General features: G+C 31.5%; 1 protein-coding gene across 2 annotated transcripts; it reads left to right on the forward strand.

The window, feature by feature from the left end:
- The first annotated feature begins 12,857 nt into the window (after window positions 1-12,857).
- Window positions 12,858-19,634, forward strand: LOC108321996 (BEL1-like homeodomain protein 8). Of its 2 annotated transcripts, none has more exons than XM_017553932.2 (5): window positions 12,858-13,001; window positions 13,960-15,262; window positions 17,206-17,609; window positions 17,729-17,789; window positions 18,750-19,634. In XM_017553932.2, exons 2-5 carry the CDS (start codon window positions 14,021-14,023, stop codon window positions 19,233-19,235), a joined length of 2,193 nt encoding a protein of 730 aa, XP_017409421.1. In that variant the 5' UTR covers window positions 12,858-13,001; window positions 13,960-14,020; the 3' UTR covers window positions 19,236-19,634. The 2 variants fall into 2 exon arrangements, with proteins under 2 accessions (XP_017409421.1, XP_017409420.1); XM_017553931.2 differs by having other exon boundaries at window positions 12,867-13,080.
- Window positions 19,635-21,223: the final 1,589 nt, after the last annotated feature.

The raw sequence follows: 21,223 nt of genomic DNA on the forward strand, positions 1-21,223 counted from the left end.
CTTGAACCATCTCGCACTACACCATTCTCTTTCTCTCTTCCTCTGTTTGTAAACTCTGCAGAGCCACCATTTTCAGACACAGTCATCGAAACTTTATCTATTGATACGTAATTATTAAAAACTAAATAAGAAATCAGACAAAGTTAAAATGACCCAAAAAAGTATAATTTAGAAATAATATGAACTGTTACCAAATTTAATGCTGCTGATTAAGTTAACAAAGTTTCTTAATTTTATTTTGTAAATTAAAAAGGAAATATACTGTGAGTTTGCTAAATAAGTTTTCGTTTAATTCTATGAACATTGTTACCTCTGGATAATTTGGCTGCAGTCCATATTTTTAATCTAAATAATTTAATTGTAAAGTATTCCATGCTTGATTTTTAATTTAAAGAATCAAATATGTAGCGCATTGAACAGCAAAATCTGAACCCAGTCAATATTTGATGACGACCCATGGGCCTAGGCTATATATAGGTTAGGACAAGAATACAGTTCTTAAGCATATATACTTTATATGTTTCATTTTCATGCATACCCCTTTCCCTCAATTTATCCAATCAATTTTATATTTTCCAGAGATAATAATTTTTATGGTTTAATTATATTTTTATTATTTAAATTTTAAAATAATTGTTATACTGTTTCCCAAATGTTTTTTCTTTAAAATTAAAAATAGAAACGATTTCAACCTCTAAACACTGAATTTGATGGGTTCAATACAAATTTAAACCTTAAATTTTAAACTCTAAATCTAAAATTAAAACGTAAAAGGCATTGCTTCGGTTACTCTATGAAAGCGAGTTTGAATTGTCCTCACCGTTGAATTTGTTTAAATAGGTGTATGATATCAAAAACTGCATAATTGTTTGCTAAGAGTCAAAATAATTTATTTTAGAATAGTTAAATAAAAATTATACAAGACAAAAAAAAACGAGAAAATAAAAGTGATAACAATTTGTCTAAAAAAAGGTTAGAGTGGTTTCATATGTAACGTAGAATTGAGTTTATAAATAATTTGACGAGTCTAAGTTTTTTTGTTAGATTTTTTTGTGTTGTCTCTTTGGTAAACTGTATATATTTTATTTATAATAATTTATTTAACTTTGCAATACGAAGTCAATGTTTTTTAAATTGAGATTGTATTTTGAAAAAAAAAAATCTAATTGTTGTGATGGAAAATTAAATATGTTCAATCGTTGCATATATTACTTATATAAAAAAGATGCGTATAATTAAGACAATGATTTATGTGTGTAAGAAAATAGCTTTAGTGAATAGTACTTTGAATTGAGTTTAGAATTTGATTAGTTCACATTATTTTATTTAACTTTAATTACATTAGTTAGTATTGTAGAAGGAGGTGAAGAATCTAACATGTCTCAATTATGCACCTCCTTAATGTAAGATTCATTTATTGAGTGTTTATAAAAAAAATTGTCAAAAATTCAAACTTTTAAGATAACATATTTATGAGTCTTTTAATTATATATTATTAGTCTTATTTTTATTCAAGTCCAAACTCATTTTTAAAATCTTAAAAATCTTTCTTTATTGAGTTCTTATAGAGAAAAATATCAAAGAAATTCAACACCAAAGAATTATGAACATTTCATGAAAAAAGATTAAAATATTATTTTCAACCCAAAATCTTAAAAAACAAATATGTATGCTTCTTTCTTATATATTTCTCTTCATGCTCGTTCCTATTCAATGTTAGACCAAACTCATGATTAAAATCCTAACTACCTCTTTTTCAATTGTAGATTTCCTACACGTCACTAATAATATTTTAATATTGGAGTTTAAAATGAAGTACTTATAATATCATTCTAAAATCTTCAATTTGTAAAACTCTTTTATGTATACATTCCCTCTTGCAATAAAAATATAAAAAAAAATTCAATATACACGATATTTTCATATTTATATTCCTTTTATTAAATATATTCTTTATATTTTCAAAAATTATAAAAATATAGTATTAATATTATTTTGAAATTTTTTTAGAAAAATAAATAATAATAATGGCTAAAAGAATTACTTTTAAAGATTAAACATATAACACCCTCTCTAACAATTACATATTTGGTAGACATTCACACAATTTACTATTGAGATCCTCTACTCAAAAACATATTTTTCTCACATATAATACATAATTATCACAGTTGAAAAACAACATAAATAACACAAAAATGATAAGTTAGATTTATTTTAAAAACAACTTCAATCACTTATACATATTTAAACATCCATTCAAACATGCACTCTCATCCATTCAATTTAATGGATATCATTCAAACATAAATTTATTCACTAATCATACACAACAAAGAATAAACAAATTTTGCTCAACGAGAGGATGAATCCTCTAGTGGAAGGATGATCTATCAAATTTGTTCCCATTGGGTATTTCTATCTTTTATCATGCTTGAAATTATACATTTAGTCATAAAATAAATTTTCATATTGAACCACTTTAATTCAACTTATATTATGAAGAACATTCTCAATTCAAAACATTATATTTCAGTTAATCAAATAATCACGAGACATAAAGAACTTATCAATAGGTTAAAAACATTTTTAATAATTACCATAACATCTCTACCAATAGATAAACTAACTTATAAAACTTGTAAAAAAATAAACTAGCTTCCTTTACTTAGACGAAATTTGACTTTAAAAAAGCCTCAAGAAAGTCTTACATGATGGAACCTGGACACAAAAAAACTCATATGAATAATATTAACACATACTAAGTCTTACACAAACCATGATTCATTTTGAGATATATATATATATATATATATATATACTTATGAACGCAAAACTTCTAAAAATCAACTAAAAGAAAAGATAAAGATAAACTTACTTGAATAAAAATTTTGATCGGACATAAATGAACAAAAAACGTAAAAAAAGGAAGTATTTTTAATTTATTTAAAATCAAACTTGACTAATATTTTTTTATTTATAGATTTTGTATTTTAATAACAAATGTTAAAAAATTATTTATAAGAGTCCATTTGTACTTATAGTTACTTATGAGGTCTTACAAAATAAATGTTTTCATATTTATATAATTAATTATTATAGTAAAGAGACACTAAATATAAATTTAAATTCAAAATAATTAAAATGCTTACAACTAATTTTAAAGAATAATTACTGGTAAGTTTGAAAAATCATTTAATAGCAATACAACATAATTTGAAGACCAATTTTTTTTTAACTTTTTATAATATTTCTTAAACTAGTCTACACAATTATGAAATATTTTTATCTCTAAATCATTTTCTATTTTACAAAAATTTTGGTGAGTGTTAACTTAGATTGCACTTTACGAGAAAGAGAAAGATTAAAGTGTATGCAGAAAGCACTTATAACATGTTTGTATATTTTTTAAAGTGTGGTGTTAATGTGAGGCTAATAGGAACAAAGTGTGACAAGGAACATATATCTTGTCTTCATAGGTGATGACCAATTTTAGTGAAAGATGACTGCCATTAGAGACTGCTTTAAGTGTCTATCCCACCACGTCATTTCTAACTATCCATTACGCTCTTAATCTTCTGCCAACTTCATTGCTCCAAAAACCATTAGGGATTGAAATAATATCATAGACAAGACATATCCGTACTGTATTTGTCACTTCATATAAAAACATACTATCATTGTACATAGTATAATGTTATATAAATAATTTACACTCCATTTTCATCTTTACATTTTGGTTTAATGTCTCCATAGGTCCCTATTTTGGTCATGAATTTCAAATAGGTCCTCTTTCTTTTCGGCGTATCAATTGAGTCCTTGTTTTTGTAAAATTGAATCAATTACAGGCCTTCCGCCAAATTGATCAAACACCGTGAGTGAGGGTAGTACGTGGCATGGTGACAATGTAGATTTAATATACGTGGCATTAAAAACGTGGTTTAATTTTATTTTTTTAATTTTTGAATTAAGAAATAATGTGTACAGAGTGGTATAATAATATAATTTCAGTAAGGGCAAAGTAGGGAAATCCTACTGAAAGCCCCATTCTTCTCTGAAATTTGGAACTCGAAGGGGGAAATATGAGTTTTAGGGTTCATGGAAAATTTTGTTCGAATTACGGGAGTGATGTTGTTGGAGAATTTTATATATTTATTTCAAACAATAGGCAAAGGTAGTATGCTTTGAAGAAAGACGAAAACTCCCAGAATCATGCTTCTAAAAATCCATAAATTACATTAAGGATCAATCCATTAACGTATGCTTCTTTCCAGTGAAAGACTTGAACTTTACTTGTTCTTCCTTTTGGGATTTCTCTTGACTTTTGTTTCCTATAAAAAACTAAAAACAAAGAAAATTTGGTTAGATGGACTTCTAAAGAGTATACTGATTGATTATAATGACAGGCTAATGCAGTGCTCATTGCATTGATGTTGAAGATATTTCTTCATATCATCATCACTGCTCATACAAGTTCTTAACTTTGCCTTTAACCCCTTTCCAATTGGGCAGATTTTCCAAAAGCAAAGGAATCCAATCTCTCTCTCCCAACACCAAATCATCATTTCACTCACAAAACCCTCTACTCTTCAACGTCTGCAAGCCCAAAAAACACTAACCTCAGTAACATCATCAGCTCAATGTTCTTATATCCTTGGAACTCCAATGACAACCTCCGATTAACTCTCTCACATTCAACGGTGTGAGAGAGGGCACAGCCTCAACCATCCATGGAGATTCAACAATCGCTGAAGCTCACCATCCACAAGAAATGGCCATCGTCACCAAAGAAAACATCAAAAGATTCAGAACCGATAAACACCACTGCAACTCCCAAGCTCAAATGGAAGAAAATCTTCTTTCACACTAAAACCAAACCCAAAATCCAAACCCCCCCAGATGAGTTCCTCTGCCCCGTTTCCCGTTCCCTCATGTTCGACCCCGTCATCGTCTCCTCCGGCCACTCCTTCGAACGCTCCTCCGTCGAAGCCTGTAAAAATCTCAACTTTACACCACAACTCCCCGACGGCACTACCCCCGATTTCTCCACCCTCATCCCCAACCTCGCCCTTAAATCCGCCATCCTCAAGTGGTGCCACTATAATTTTCGCCTCACATCGGCTCGCCTCCGTCGCACTGTCACGCCTCACCGACCCGACGCTTTCAACTGGACTTGCCCTTCCGGGATTACTTCGCGGTAACTCGGTCCTGGCCACCACCGATCGACCCCATGAGAGGGGGGTTTTTGCAGCTGTCAATCCCATCAGCCCTAGGCCGCGCAGGGCCTCTTCAAAATCTCGGGCAATCTTCATCGTCGTCTTGCCCTTTAATTTTTTCAAATTTCCTAGTTTGCCCTTACCCAAAACTTAATATACATCTGTGCATACCAATTATTTAATACAAAAATCGTTTTAAATGCCACGTCTGAATAGTAATTGCAATGAACCGTTGCACGTAACCAATACTGTAACGGTCGTTTTTCCAATTTAACGGCAGGCCTGTAATTGATTCAATTTTACAAAAACAAGGACTCAATTGAAACGCCGAAAAGAAAGAGAACCTATTTGACATTCATGACCAAAATAGGGACCTACGGAGACATTAAACCTTACATTTTTCTTGTTTTTTTGTATGCCACTTTAAAAATTTACAAAACATTAAATATTATTGTATAATTATTCTTAACTTCAATTCCATCATATTTAACCATTCTATATTTTCTTAACATTATTCCTCCTTTTCATTAGATATGCCTATACTTATATATTTTTTCTTTTAAAACACTAAATATTTAATTCTTTTAAATTAAAAATAAAGTGACATTTTCAATAAAATAAAAATATTTTATGCTAATTTCACCCAAAACAAAACGACAAGTACGATTATTTTTTGTACTGTATTCATTAATTTCCCAAATACTGATTAATAAAGACAATTTATTAAAAAGGTTATTCACTTAGGTACTTATTGCTTTTCTTAATCCTTAAAAATAAAACTCAATCACATAATTTTAAATGAAGGGGGTAAGACGAGAATAATAGGAGAACCGAAAGGTGGTGAGAATAATTAAAGACACCATTAGAATAGAAAGAGAAAATGATCAAATGAGCAGATTTTAAAACAAGAGTAGTTTTGACAACTAAGATGCTTTTTTTTTTTTATATAAATTTAATTTGTGAAGTATTTGAACATATTTTGATTCATGCAAAATTGATAAAATATGTTTTGTAAGAAAAAAAAATAGAAACTTAAGAACTTGCTTAATTTTACACGAAATCACCTTTGTTGCATGTAATAAAAAAGTTAAATTTATCATCCATGTTATATAAAATGAGGATGTTATTATATAAGGGAAGAAGTTAATAAGAAGGGTAATTTAGTTTAGTTTTGTTGATGATGATGAAAAAGTAAACAAGGGAAAAGTGTTGATGCATGGATGGATATGATTTGTGAAGGGATGCAGAATAAAGTAAAGCATAATTAAGCACCAAGAGGAAGAAGAGGGGCCAAGAAAACACAACACATTACAGAACGCATGCTATGATGCTGGCGTTTCAACAACATCCCTACATTACACAAAATTCTCTTTGCTTATTAGCTTCATCATTGTGATTCGCAACCCCTTTCACTTCATTCATTGCTTCCTCATCTTAATTATGTCAATTGAACTGTGACTCTACCTTACATCTTCAAAAATTAACTTAAACACAACATCTTCCGTCCATCACAGACCCCACTTCTTTATCTATATGCTTTCATGTCATTAAGCAAATGAATGGTCAATCTGACTGATAAATCCTCCATTCTACCTCCTTTCTCATACCATATTATATATATATAAAATATGTTAGACTGTATTCTCTAGCTAGCTGTACATCAGAATCTCATCCCTCACCCTATCTTTTCTATCTTGTTGACTACACATGTGCATGAATATACCTCATTTTGTCACTTTTCTCCTTCAAAAGTTGTGTTAAAAATAGTAAAAGCACAATTAGCCACTAATGCAACAATTACAAAACTTTCATCCCAGTATGAACACATATTTGGCATGTCTGATTTGATGGAAAAAATAAAATTTAAACCATATATGATAGTGTACAGAATCAACTGTGTTTTGGCTCCAATCATGAAGAAACGGAAAAATCTTAGAACTATAGGAAGAGATAGAGATCATTTTAGGAAAGTGATATACTCGTGTTCCAAATTTTACTTATTTCAAAGTGAAATCCATCACGTTTCAACTTTTTCTCTTCTTATCTGATTAATCTTCAAACAACTTGATTATTTATACATCATGGTCATCATGCAGATAATTTATGAGTTTGGAGAAATTGTGTGAGAAGTTAGGTTACTAATAAAATAGAAAAATGTGTAATGATAAGAGTAGAATGAAAGGATAATGTAAAAGAGGAAAGGTTGGAGGATTAGTGAAATAAAAAATGATGAGAAAGAGAAGGTGGTATGGTTAGAAGATGTTGTGAAAAATGCATGTAAGAAGAGGGGATTGTGGTTATGGAGTGTGGGATTTTTTGCATAGGAAAAAGGTGCAAGTGCTTAAATGGTTGAGTGTTCATTCAGTCTTGGTGAAAGGACAGGCTATCACGTCCATTGAAGAGTGGCAGTGGGGTGAATAGAAGAAAACCAAGGTGCCAAAGACAGAGAACAAAGAGAGAGAGAAAAAAGGAGAATGAATAAATGAAAGCTTGACAGTGACATGCACTCAGCACCAACCCTTCCTCTCTCTCAGACTGCCCCCACATGTGTTCTCTCGAATGCTATTTCTTTTTTCTTTTTTCCTTTTTTCCTTTTTTCATTCCAATTATTTTTCATTTACAAATAATAATAACTAACTAGGTTTTATTTTACAGTGAAGGTGACATTTTCATACTTCAAACCCTAGATAGCTAGTTATCACCTTTATTTGTTTATTATTTGGTGCTTTCATTTATTTATTTTACAGTGTTACCTGCAACAACTTAGCATAGGAACCTATCTAGGGTTTCTGCAGTGACATCATGCTATGACCTCACTTCAGTTTACTCCTCCAATTATCCAAATTCTTCTTCTTTTTCAACTCTTCTTTTTAAAACAACATTGTTATATTTATGTTACACTTTCATTTTCTGCTTCATCGTCTTGCATTCTTTGTACAGAACGGGGGTTTATCTTCCTGAAAGAATATATTATTATAAATATTGTTTTTGTATTCAACGTATAACTTTATATAGCTAATTAAGCTTGAATAATTTCTCATTGATACACATGTTTTGTGATTCACTGTTTTTCTAATACTTTTTAAATTAAATACCATATAAATTCCTTATTTTACTTTAATATAATGTAAATAATACTTTATTAACGCGATTCATCAACGAAAGCTAGAAATGTTGGTTTGGACTTATAAAAGAAAGAAAAAGAATGTATGTCACAAACAGTATTTTTTTTCAGGAGACATTTTTATGAAAGTTGAAGCATGAAAAAAAAAAGAGATATCATGGAAAATATTTACTGAAATTGTTCACAGATGAAAAATATATACTAACAAATATATTTTTAAGATACCACAAAAAATATAGTCAATTATTGATTAGTTCAAACCATAAGTCCATTGAGAATATTATTTTAGAAAAGTTACACTTTGAGTGGGTACAATAATATTAACTAATAAACTGTAAATCTTACAAAATTAGTTAACAGGCTGCGGTTTATATTATAATTTATAATTCATACTGTATCTTTCACTTTCTTTTACTCTGGTGAATTCCAGTAGTTTCTGAGAAATTTGTCGTACAGTTCCTCGTCTTAGCCACTTGTTCGTATGTATGGCTTAATGGCATACGATACTGTAGTTAGGTAGGTTATTGCAATTTGTGGATGGTTTTATCTCAGTGGTTGTCAGAAAATATTACGAATATAATCAAAGCTTATACATATATAGCATCTCAAATCATAATATTAACTTTACAGTTTTTAATGTTAAAATCTTATTTGGTTTCCACAGGATATTTATATATTAATATTGTTTATTTAACTTTTAATATATTAAAAATTAAATATAATTAAAACTTACGTAAACAAATAATTTAATCTATATGTATAGATTAAAATATTTATTTAGTTAAGTTCGAGTTATAAATAGAAACAATAATTTTGCTAATTCATAAGTAACATTGATGAAAAATGATAAAAATAAAAATAAATATTAAGGATAAAAAGACGAGTAAAAAACATTGAATTTTTTTAGAAAATATTGAATATCACACAACAAAATGAATCTTTCTAACTAAAGCCATTGAAATGTTACCTATGTATTTTATATTCTTGTCTTACTATTAACTATCTTTTAAACTTATAATATTTTGAACTTTGAATAATAGAAACATAAATTCATAAATACAAATTACTTACTCACTAAAAATAAATACTCGCATTTATACTATTTTATAATATATTCCCCCCCCCCCCCCCTTCACCTAAGTTACTCCTTAAATATTATTTTATTCAAATTATAAAATATGCACATTCAAAACAAATATAGAAATTAATATATACCTATATGTTCCTGATATATTAGAAGAAAAGGATAAAAGATATGGAAGCAGTCTCCAAAGATATGTAATTTTTGAAAGTAAAAGAAAAAAGCAGTGTATAATGAACAGTAGGTTGCATGTCAGAGGTGTGGAAATATGCAGACATATTTTTACAAGTTTGCTTAATTTATAGGTATGAGATTCTGAGCTGAAATGTGAAAAGAAGAAAAAGAAAGAGATGAGTTGAGTTCAACATACGAGGCATCTCATCTGATGAAGCTTACGTCAACTGTGGATTATACTCTGTCTGTCTCTCTGTCACACTCATTAATTACTGTTAATTATTATTTTCTTCTCTTTTCGTTTTGGGTTCCAATTCCAACCTATCCTGCACCTGCTGCAGCAGATCAGATCTTTTGCTTAACGACAGTGATCATATCTCCATTTACCGATAAACTGAAAAGCCGGTCACATTCTTAACTCCGTTTCACTTCCGGTTACCGCAATCATTATTAGTTCCTCCATTCAACATTTTGTCAGCTGTATTTGTGGATTTGTAAGCTTCAATCATCAAATCACTCACTTATTATATTACTCTTATTTAAACCTTGGGATTTGTTACTGACACTGCATTATTCATCATTTTCATTTTCTGCAATAACACAAAACAAACTATCTTTTTCAATCTCATTCTCCAATTTTCAGACAGTTTGGTTACTTTGAATATTCTTGTTTTTCAGACCAATAAATTCAATTAACATTAGGGTAATTTGATTTAAACACCAGGTTATGTTGACAAAAAACAATTATATTTTTCAATTGTTTATCACCATTTTTTTATATTGACATTATTAACTTAACTAAAAATACCTTTTCACTTCTAAGTATTTCTTTTATTTTTCATTCAATCACCGTTTTCACTTTTTCTCGATGAGAAAATAAGTTAAATAAAGTGGAAACGAATGAAGATATTTAAATTGAATTATTTTTTATCGAAAGAAATATAAATATAAAAAAGTGAATTTCATAATTATCAATATTTATTTTTATAGATTTAAATTATTATTTTAAATCTATGTTTTCGATTTTTTCAGTCTAATTGAATCCATGTTTATATTCGTAGAATAATACAAGTTATTTAATTTAGTTGACAAATAATGATAACTTTTTAGGGGCGACTCCTTTTTCAATAAACTTGAAAGAATTTCAAACTTATATTTACAAACATAAAAATTAAAAAGGAAGAAACTTGATCCGCACACTTTTTTTTTCTTTTAGCTAATTTCCTTTTTTTATGATATTTTCCATTTTCACTCTACTTTCTTCACATTTTTTTACACCAATGCATATGTAAACGACCGTAAATTATTATTATTATTATTATTATTATTATCATTACCAAAACAATTTTTGAAATATAGTTGAGTTTTGTGATTTTCATGAGCTTAATTATAGCAAAGTTTTTGCATATTGTCTCTCACTAATATTATCGTTGTTTTACTTCTTAAAGCTAACAAAATTTATAAACAAGCAAAAAGGGTGAAAAGAAATGTTGAGTTTGGTTGTTTTTCTTTCCTAGATAACTTGTTCCATTTTCCATAAAGAGAACTTGGTATTTTGGTGAAGTATGAGGCGAAGAAAGAGCCCACGGTGACAGAATCAAAAGACACTGACAGTACACGAGAGATGAGACAACGTTTGTTTGTTTACGGAAAATGAATGGCCAGGACTTGCCAGAATACTTCCAACTTTTATCAGTTAAAAAAAAACAAACATATAAGAAAACTTCTGAGTTAAACACTGTTACTGACAATGATTAACATCAAGAGTCTGTTTTACTGTGTACACATGGAACATATATCTATCTCTCATTATCTTATCTTACAAATATTTTTTAACTATTTTATTTCTCATTTATTTTATTTTCATCCATATCAGTGTCATTATCTGCATCAAAGATGACATAAAGGAAAGAAAATGATGTATCAGAGTGTTTTGATTTAGCCATGTTGGATGACTTCCTAATATTATGAAACAAGTTGTTTTTTGAAAGATTGAGAATAGAAGAATATGAGTAAGCTGCGCTTGAGAGTGTTGAATAGAGTACAAAGCTACAAATCTTGAAGAAGTTGATTGATGGAATAGCCTCCTGAACACCGTAGTGCTTGAAAGGCTACTCTCACAATGAGATATGCTTTTTAACCTGAGATATTTACATGAAGCTAAATCATATCAGAAAACAAAAAGTTCGTAATTTAATATTCTATGTTTATAGCTTTTTCTTGTTTCTCATGAGAGGTTTTAATCATGGATATAAAGGACCATTATCTTCGTTTTATAAGCCAAAAAGATAAGAGTTTATTAATTTTATATTTAGCAAAGCAAAATTAGAACCTACAAATACAAGCTTTTCAACCTCATGTTTTGAAGCAGACACCCAGAGTTTCATATATTAAATAATGATATCCATATCTGCATACATCTGTATGTTGGAAGCATAGACGGGTGGGTCTATATGATTGGATTTATTTATTTATTTCTATAAATGGTCATTCACTTTCTGTAAAACTTCTGAAAAAGAAAATTTATATATTTGAGAAAAAAATAATTGACTTTCTTGGTTTGGAGCATGCGTATAGATTTTTCGGATTTTTCTCTGGGTTTGAAAATGTTTGGCCCACGTTAGGTAGGAGAGAAAAAAAGGTTAGTTTTGACTGTTTCAGATCGATTTTAGTTTTCATAAAAGAAAAGTTTTTCAATTATAGGGCTACTTGGTTAAAGTGTGGGTTTTGAGAAGCTTGTTGAGACAAGGTTTGAATATGTTTTAGTTGAAGAAAATCCATCCTTTTCAGGACTTTAGATAATTATGAAGAGAAGTTCTCTCTCCTTTTTAGGATTTATTATTATTGCACAACTTAACTTTATCCCAAAAAGTGAGGTTAAAGCTATGGATAATAATTACAAACCATTATTACATGATTGAAACTGTTATTTTATTTCCTCCATACATACATGTTTCATATGTTGTTGCCTCAAAGTTTCGGGTTTTAGGATGTTGCAGAAGGGGTGGAGGAGACAGTGACAGAGTCGGAAATACCAAGAAATAAAAAGGGCAAAAAGAAGATGGCAAGAAGCTGTGGAAAGAAGAGGGAGAAGGGACCACAAATGTTGGAGCTTGATCCAGCGTCACACATTTTTCTCACCCTCTCCAGTTTTCAAACCTAAAAAAGTAAGAACAAAATTAAATATTTTAAGAATAAAAAACAAAAAACACGTAACTTTATGTTAATTCAGACGTTAAAAGTAACGGCTGATAATCGCTTTTGCAATCATTGTAGCACTGCTTAACTTCACCCTTCTCACTTCACATTCATTCATACCAACAACAACAGCAACACTTCCCCAACCGGAATCTTCACACTTCCCACCAAATCTCATCAAAACTTCTTTTCGATCGCACTTAAGAAGGTATTATAAACTACCCACCATGCTACTTCCTTCTCCACTATACTATATCTCAAACTTCTCCTTTTTCAGTATTATTTTGGTAAGCAATTTTTTTCTCTCCCCGTGAATTCAATGTGGTGTTGTGTTTCTTCTTCTTTGTGAATTTCAGCGTATGCACCACTCTCAAGGTGGTTCTTTCTTCTTGTGAGTTTTTTTTTTTTAACGGAGCGTGGGTGAGTTGTTGGTTGTTGAACTTGGAAACCTCCGCTAGATCCGTTGGAGTTGGAGGGTGGATCAAAAGTTAGGGTTTCACTTGTTGTCGTGTTTTCACGTATATCCGTGAGCTTTAACTTGTGCCTGTTTTTTGTACTTCCGTAGATTTTACGGCTTCCGTGAGTTGTTTGAGTGAGTGCTTCATCTTCTGTCTTACCGACATATAGATACAAAGAATGTTATACCTTCGATTTGGTGGTTGAAATAGTGCCATACGAGAGCTGTTAAGGAGGGCAAGTTATCCTATGTAATATCTGTTCGTGCTTCCTTTGTGTTTTTCTCATTGCTAAATAAAGGTACCAATAGAAGCGAGTGAGAAAGAGAAGGAAGGCAAGTTGCTTTATTGATTTCACCATATAGAATAATAAATTAACTCGAAACACAAGATGGTATATGTTTATCGGGGTTTTTTATAAAAACTTTCATTTTCAAGTCAAATTCTTGTTTTTGTCGTCTGAACCTAATATGCTGCAGTTCGAATTTTGTATCTATTTTTTCGACTGTAGTGTAATTCACATTAACAATTTTGTTATTGTTTCGTCGAAATTATGCAGATAAATACTGTTGTTTATTACTATTATTACGATTGAAGTTATGATGCTTATGTTTGTTGTTCGTCTGTTTCTTTTGTGTTTTTTAAATGGTTGGTTTTTTCTCTCTCTAAAATGCGTGGAAGAAATTAATGGTATATTTACCTGTGAAAAAGGTTTCTTTGGTGGATCCTAAGGCTTTGTTTGGAGTTAGAGTGGTGGGGTTAGGAGGTTGGAATGAGCAGCTTAAGGCCTGAACTGCATGTTGCCCAACAACTTCGGCGGGACAAATTGAGGATTCAAAACAGTTCCCAACATTTGCAAGAGTTCCCAAGCAACCTAGAACAGTTATCGTTACACCCAGGTTTCAACTTGGATCTTCTTCAAGTGAGAAATGTTCGAAATGGAAACATGCTTGACGAGGCCCTTTATTCATCGGATATGATATCTTTTTCCACTGCTTCGAATCCTTTGTCCACTCCAAGAAACCCGTTGGAGTGTCAAGAACTGATGATGGCTCAGTATGGTTCCACTTCGTTTCCTCATTCATCGTCCCCGAAGGACCAACAATGTGAACCACGCCACTTGGGAGCTAATTGGATGGTGAATTATAACGAAAGCAACCCCAACACCAACAATACCACCTTCTTCTCTTCTGAGCTTAATAACAATGCTTCTGGTGAAATAGCCAATAGAGAAATTCAGAAGCAGTTCGGTGAAATGCATTACCCTCCTTCTTCGTCTTCGTCGCCTCCTCTTTACCATAATGCTTTGCAGGACATGTCTTACGGCGTTTGGGGAGGAAACCATGCTGAGCCTGTGCTTCATTATCAAGCAAACAACGAGTTACGTTTTGGGGGTGCTAATTTATGGACAAATAGTAGCAGCGCGATGGGTTTCAAGAAGAATAATGAACAAGACATAAATCCTCATCAGGGTTTATCACTGTCACTTTCCTCGAACTCACAATCTAAGCCTTGTTTTGAAGAAGGGTCTGCATCGGATGACCCTACTCAATATTCAATGTCATTGAAGTCCTCCATGAAGTTGAACGTTCTTTCAAACAATACTGTTTATCGAAATGTTGGCCCTCTCGGTCCCTTCACCGGGTACGCCACGATTTTGAAGAGTTCAAGATTCTTGAAGCCGTGTCAACAGCTGTTAGATGAGTGGTGCTGTCAATACGGTTCAAAGTCTGCGAAAGGAGGGGGTTGTGACGTTCCAGAGTGGGTCTCTCGAGATGTCAGTGCTGCCTCTATTTCTGCAGCTGCAACTGCTGGTGATGCTCTTAATGTTGATGAAAGTGGGGGTGCTGCAAAAGGTGTTAGCTATCTGGGTGCTTCATCCTCTGTGTTGTATAGTTCAAATGAAAATGATAATACAAATAGCGCTGATGGCGGAGCCACGAGTAACTTTTGTCTTTCTTCTCGGCCAGAGTGCCAAAAGAACAAGGCAAAACTACTGTACATGCAAGAGGAGGTTCGTTTTTTCTCTGCTCAATGTAGAATAATAGTAACCCTTCTGGCCTGTTTGTGTTCCTTACTTTTTTGTCTTGTGTGTTTTTGGTATGTATGTATGGCTAATGTCTGTCAGGTTTTTACTGTTTTGTAACATGAAAAAAAGGCCAAATGCTTTAAAACTTCCGTGTGCAACATTAGGTCATTTGGTGTCGGTTATTGTGGATGCAAAGCTCATAAAAAGTTTGCTTGTGGAAATATTTACAACAACGATATACGTCCTTAGAATGTGGGTTAAAACGAAAATGTATATATTTGTGTTGGTGTGTCGATTTGGTTACTCATTTAACTTGAATGTGTTTCTAATTTTATATGGATATCTTAGCGTTTTCTTATTGGTTTGTAAGGTTTTGTTTATGCTAAATAATGTTACAACATGGTTTTGTGGGTAATAATACTGTTGCACTTTGCAATTTGTGTTTTTGGTAATGTTATTTTTCTTTCATAAGGAGTCATTATCACTGGTCTATTTTTTCTTTTTGTTTTTATGTTGTGTAGCTATTGTAGCTCTAATTCTTTTTCTTGTTTTTCATTTTGGTGGGAGTATTTGTTCATTCAGTATATGCTACTAATTATAGGATCACATTCTTCTTTAATGATATATTGGTCCTTTGTTTAATTTCTTACTTTTACTAATTATTATTGTGTCAATATATTTCTGTCTAATTTGTATTGTTTAATTAATATTCTTTGCCATATTTGATATCTTTTTCAGTACGATTTTTTATCTTGTCGTTATTCTTTGTTAATATGGATTCTGAAAATGTGAAGTCACAACATAGAAATCTTGGTGAAGTCCAATTAATAATGAACTAAATTGATAAATGGGTTCTGTACGTATAATTGTCTTTAATGGATTAACTAGTTAATTATTTAAATAATGTGAAGAAATATAAACAAACATGACAGGAGTGTCTTGCATTGAATTTTTTAGAATTTTTCATTTGTAAACTTTTTGGAGATTATTAGACAACATTCAAACCTCTGTTTATTTGTTTGCTCATCCTTCCTCTCTCTACAAAATAAATGCGTTCCATTTAATAAATCATTGTTGCGTGGTAAGTGAACAGTTTCAAATATGTTGTTCTCTACAAAATAATTGCGTTTCATGCATACTATATAATGATTGTTGCTTACCTAAGAGCTTTGAAATATATTCTTCACTCACGTGCATATGTTCACCTGCACACAGCAGTGTACTCACTTAGATGTTGATGTATCCTACAGACAAGCTTTTTTTAGTTACTTTTGAAATAAATATTCAGAGAACACAAATCTTTATGCACTAAAACAGGTTCAATCACACTGGTTTTTTCCTGTACTACATTTGATAGGGTCGTGATTTAGCTATTTTAATGAGGGAATATAGGTTACAATAAATTGCTTTATATACTGTTGGAATTACTGTAGTTTTGGAATACTGTGTGCTAATAGTAGAAATGAAGTTTGTTGCTCAAAATGTCTTGGATTCACTTCTAGTCCAAAATCTATTTTATATATCCATGTAGGACTCTGCCTATGCAAGAACAGTGTTGCTAGATAACCTTTCACCTGTGCACATTCCGCTTTCCGAAAGTTCTTTGTTTCTTCCACAATTCCTAAACAAAGTGTTTGAGGTGTTATCCTACCCGGTTGCTATTGTTCAAATCGGAGGGTTATTAGTGGTTAGTTTTTTGTCATGTGCTTCAACACACTTTTGATAATTTTACCTAAATAATTGTGGTTGTTAGAACAACATTCAAATATCTAATTATTATTGTACACCTTTGTGTTACTGTGCTCGCCACAACTCAATAATGATGTGTTTCGTGTTATGGTTTAGAATAGTATAATTTTAGGCTTATTCTTAAAAAAACATGGGAATGTTTTTAAACTTGTTGGTTTTGTTGCACTGAGTCATGATAGGTTACTAGGAGATACAAGCAATACCATCAACAGATGCAAATGGTTGTTCAATCGTTCGAGTCTGTTGCTGGTCTTAGTTCTGCAACTCCTTATGTCTCCTTGGCTCTCAAGTCAGTATCGAAACACTTCAGATGCTTAAAAGGTGCTATCTCTGATCAACTGAAGCTTACATGTGAAGTCTTGGGAGAGGAATTTTCAATGCCAACTACAAGTAATGGTGGTAAATTTGACAGTAACATGGCAAGGCTAAGGTGCATGGATCAAAGTTTTCAGAAAAACAAATCTTTGGGGGCTAACATAAACTTTCTTGAGCCCCAACAGCACGTGTGGAGACCCCAGAGAGGCTTACCAGAAAGATCAGTGGCAATTCTTAAAGCTTGGCTGTTTGAGCATTTTCTTCATCCGTATGTCTTCTCTCTGTGACCTCTCATGTGTGTGAAACTATGAATCTTTTCTGTTTGCTCAGAAGAAGGAAAGAGTGATTGAATTATGGTTTTCTTTTTGCTGTTCAATTTCATTTCAGGTACCCCACGGACACTGATAAACACATGTTGGCTACCCAAACAGGTCTTTCAAGAAACCAGGTGGGGGTCTACTCCTTTTGAATTCATTATTATGTCTATAGTCCTTCAGCTATATATGCTTGATTTCATTTGTGTCTTTGACATTCTCTTTTGTTGGCTTCTTAGTGGGTCCAATCAGTGTGTCAAATATCGTCAAATATTTGCTATTTCAAATTCCAAGTCTTAATTTAATTAGTGAGGAAACTTGTTCCTTTTGTTTTTCATTCTCAGGCTTTTAGGCCGACACATACGTTTTTATGCATAATTACAAATGTACATCCCTTTTCATTTTGCTTCCTGGTTTCAAATTTTTTGAAACATTTTATAGTGAACATTTGTGTTTTCACTTATTTCCTTCTCTAAATGTTAAATCAAAAAGTTTACAGAAAACAGATTAAAACAATGTCATTTTTGCAGATTTTAGTAAGGGTATGCATATAAAGGGAATTTGAGTAATAAAGAAGCTATGTGAACCTCACCTTACGGAGAAATTAGTACATTGTCTAAGACCGTTTGTTCGTACAAATTTCTATGTAACCTGTAGTCACACATTTTAATCTGAGAATTTTAGTACATCATCATGTAAAGACTATTCTAGATTCAGATGATCTTCACCATGTAATGATATCCACACCTTAGGGATAGTTGTGAAAGTGTTCTCTTTTGTCGTCTAATGATTTGGGTTATAGGAGTTTCTCATATTTATAAAGTAAACAATCTAAACCCCACCACTTGTAACATAAAAGACAGACATTTATGCTTATACATTTAATCTTTTATGTGTAAATGTCTGTTTGCATCGTTGGAAACTGATATTCAAACATGCATTTTATGGTTTTCTACACAATCCATTAAAGGGATATAAATTTGTCACAAAGACAATTTGCCTTGTTTATGTAAGGTAACTGAAACGTATTTGCAGCTCGCTGATATATATTTTTAGTTCTAGAAGCTTGGAATAACGATGTAACTGAAACGTAGGTATCAAATTGGTTCATAAATGCTCGAGTGCGTGTGTGGAAGCCAATGGTTGAGGAAATACACATGCTCGAAACAAAGGGTGCAACAGAAGCCCACCAAGCCTCTAATAAAAGTGAGCAGGTAGCTTCTGCATCTGAAGGAAGCAACCAGCCCAAATCAGATCACCAACCTGTGAGCAGGTATGGCACGCATGCATCATCCTCAGCAGGCAATGAGGAACACATCGGGATGAATGAAGACCAATGGAATCAAGAGAAGAGGTCAAAACTGGAATGCCAGATTGCTGCCACACCAAACATGGATGGAACAGTGATGGGGTTTATGCCCTACAGAAGAGGTGGACTTGAGGTTGGTGGTCTTGGATCTGTGTCACTCACTTTGGGTCTTAGGCATAGTGTTGAAGGTGTGCAACAGCAACAACTGCAACAACAGGAGGAGCTTAGGCGTCAGTTTGGAGGGCACATGATCCATGACTTTGTGGGCTAGTTAGATACTTGTCACTTGGGAAAGAATAAGAATTGGTCAAGGGAATGGGGACCCTTTTGTAGCTAAGTGGAAAAAAAGGAGTTTTGTATACATTTGCTTGGTGATGAGGAAAAGGAGAGGTGGGTGGGTTACTGTGTAAGCTGTTTTTTACCTTCCAATTTTTGCTTGTGTTGGGGAAATTGTGAACTGAAATTGGTGGCTAACCTTACAACATGGCGGACGTGGTCAGTGTTAAACGTGCAAAGATAGTGAAAAGCAGGGCAAATAATTCAAGGTCAAGTATTCTTGCATGCACAGTTCTGTAATATTTAACTTAATGTGATTTGGTCTACTTTAGAAAAAAGACAGAAAAGAACAGCAGCAATATTTAAACAATAAATTCTTCTCGTTCTATTCCCATTCTCTTTCTGTTTTTACCTTTTACACACTATACAAGGGGTGTATGTCTATGATAATAGATGGTCATTTGCAGTGAGAACAGCGTTATTAGATAGGTTATGAAACATTGTTCCGTGATTTGAGTCGTGAAACTAGAAGTTGGCCTTATTGACATTTGTGTATGATGATATTCTCGGCTGTATATCGGAGGAACTATTGCAATAGTTCTGCAAGTTCTACATGATATTGGGGTCTTCACATCACCGTCTAAACTATTACCAACGTTCAAAATTCCAAAATTTGCTTCTAATGTAAAGATTAGATTGAATATGAATGCAAACAATTTAAACTAATTGCAGTTATCTACTTTTAGGTGATTCTTGTTTGACTCAACCCGGTCCAAAGAAGCAAAGTGAAGAAAGTATTAAAAGGTTTAAAGAATAATTTTAATGTATTATATCAAATATTAGAGTAATATATATATATATATATATATATATATATATATAAAGATTTTATATTTTTTTATATAAAAGAATGAGAGGCAGATGAATATGTTTAAATTATAATAATATCTAAATTATAATTAATATAATAATTTAATATAATATTTTATTTTGATATATTTTAACACAAACAATTAAGAGAAAATATTGTGTAGTTTTAAAAGTTTGTTCTTCATCTCGTGATATTTGTTGTTCAATGTGACCGAAGGTATTATCGTCACATTCAATATTCGTTGTTAGTAACGTATGTGATTTTTATCAATAAGTTAATTTTGATGGATAAAGTATTATTAGTTGTTTATGCTATATATGGGAGACTTAAATTTTGATATACAACAACAATTTCAATCAGTGTTAGCATTAATTTTGTAAAAAAAAATCATATCGAGTTATCGAGTCTTTTTACAAGAACTCGTAAAAAAAACTATTGAGTATTATTTTATTACTATCGTTATTTTTTGCCATTACATGGTTTTTAAGAGAGTCCTTACAAATAGACGTTCATTTGGTATTTAGACTTGTCACAAGACTCCTCTCTTCTTGATAAAATCATTATGATACTTAAGATGAGACTTGAGTAAATTTCTTTCTAGTAGGTTTTGGGTTTTTAATCAAATTCAAAATACCATATTTTATACCAAAAGAATAGAAATGTACAACACCAAGACCCTTAAAATGTTTGAGGGAACATGGATAAAATTGTTTGGAAATTTACTAGTATAGGCAATTAGAACTCAATTAAGAAAACAAACATCTCCTTCTAACAAACATTTAATAACTATTGTTAGGTATTTTTTAGGAAGAGACACTAAATATATTCAATGAGATGTAAGCAAATTCATAAATAAATATATTGTGATATTACTTTTAATTTAAAATCTTAAATTAATAATTTGTGAATTTTTCAACATATACAATGGTAATCTTATTATTTTTCATTCAATATAATTTTTTTTTATTCATATTGAATCTTGATATATAATTAATTATAAAACATATATATGAAGGTTAATTATATTCATGAAACAAAAACCAAGTTCCATAATTATAAGTTCAAAATATGTTCCCGGCGCAGGCAATATCAATGATTTCGTCTAGGCATTT

This window comes from Vigna angularis, chromosome 5 (assembly GCF_016808095.1).
Source record: "Vigna angularis cultivar LongXiaoDou No.4 chromosome 5, ASM1680809v1, whole genome shotgun sequence".
Lineage (NCBI taxonomy): Eukaryota > Viridiplantae > Streptophyta > Magnoliopsida > Fabales > Fabaceae > Vigna > Vigna angularis.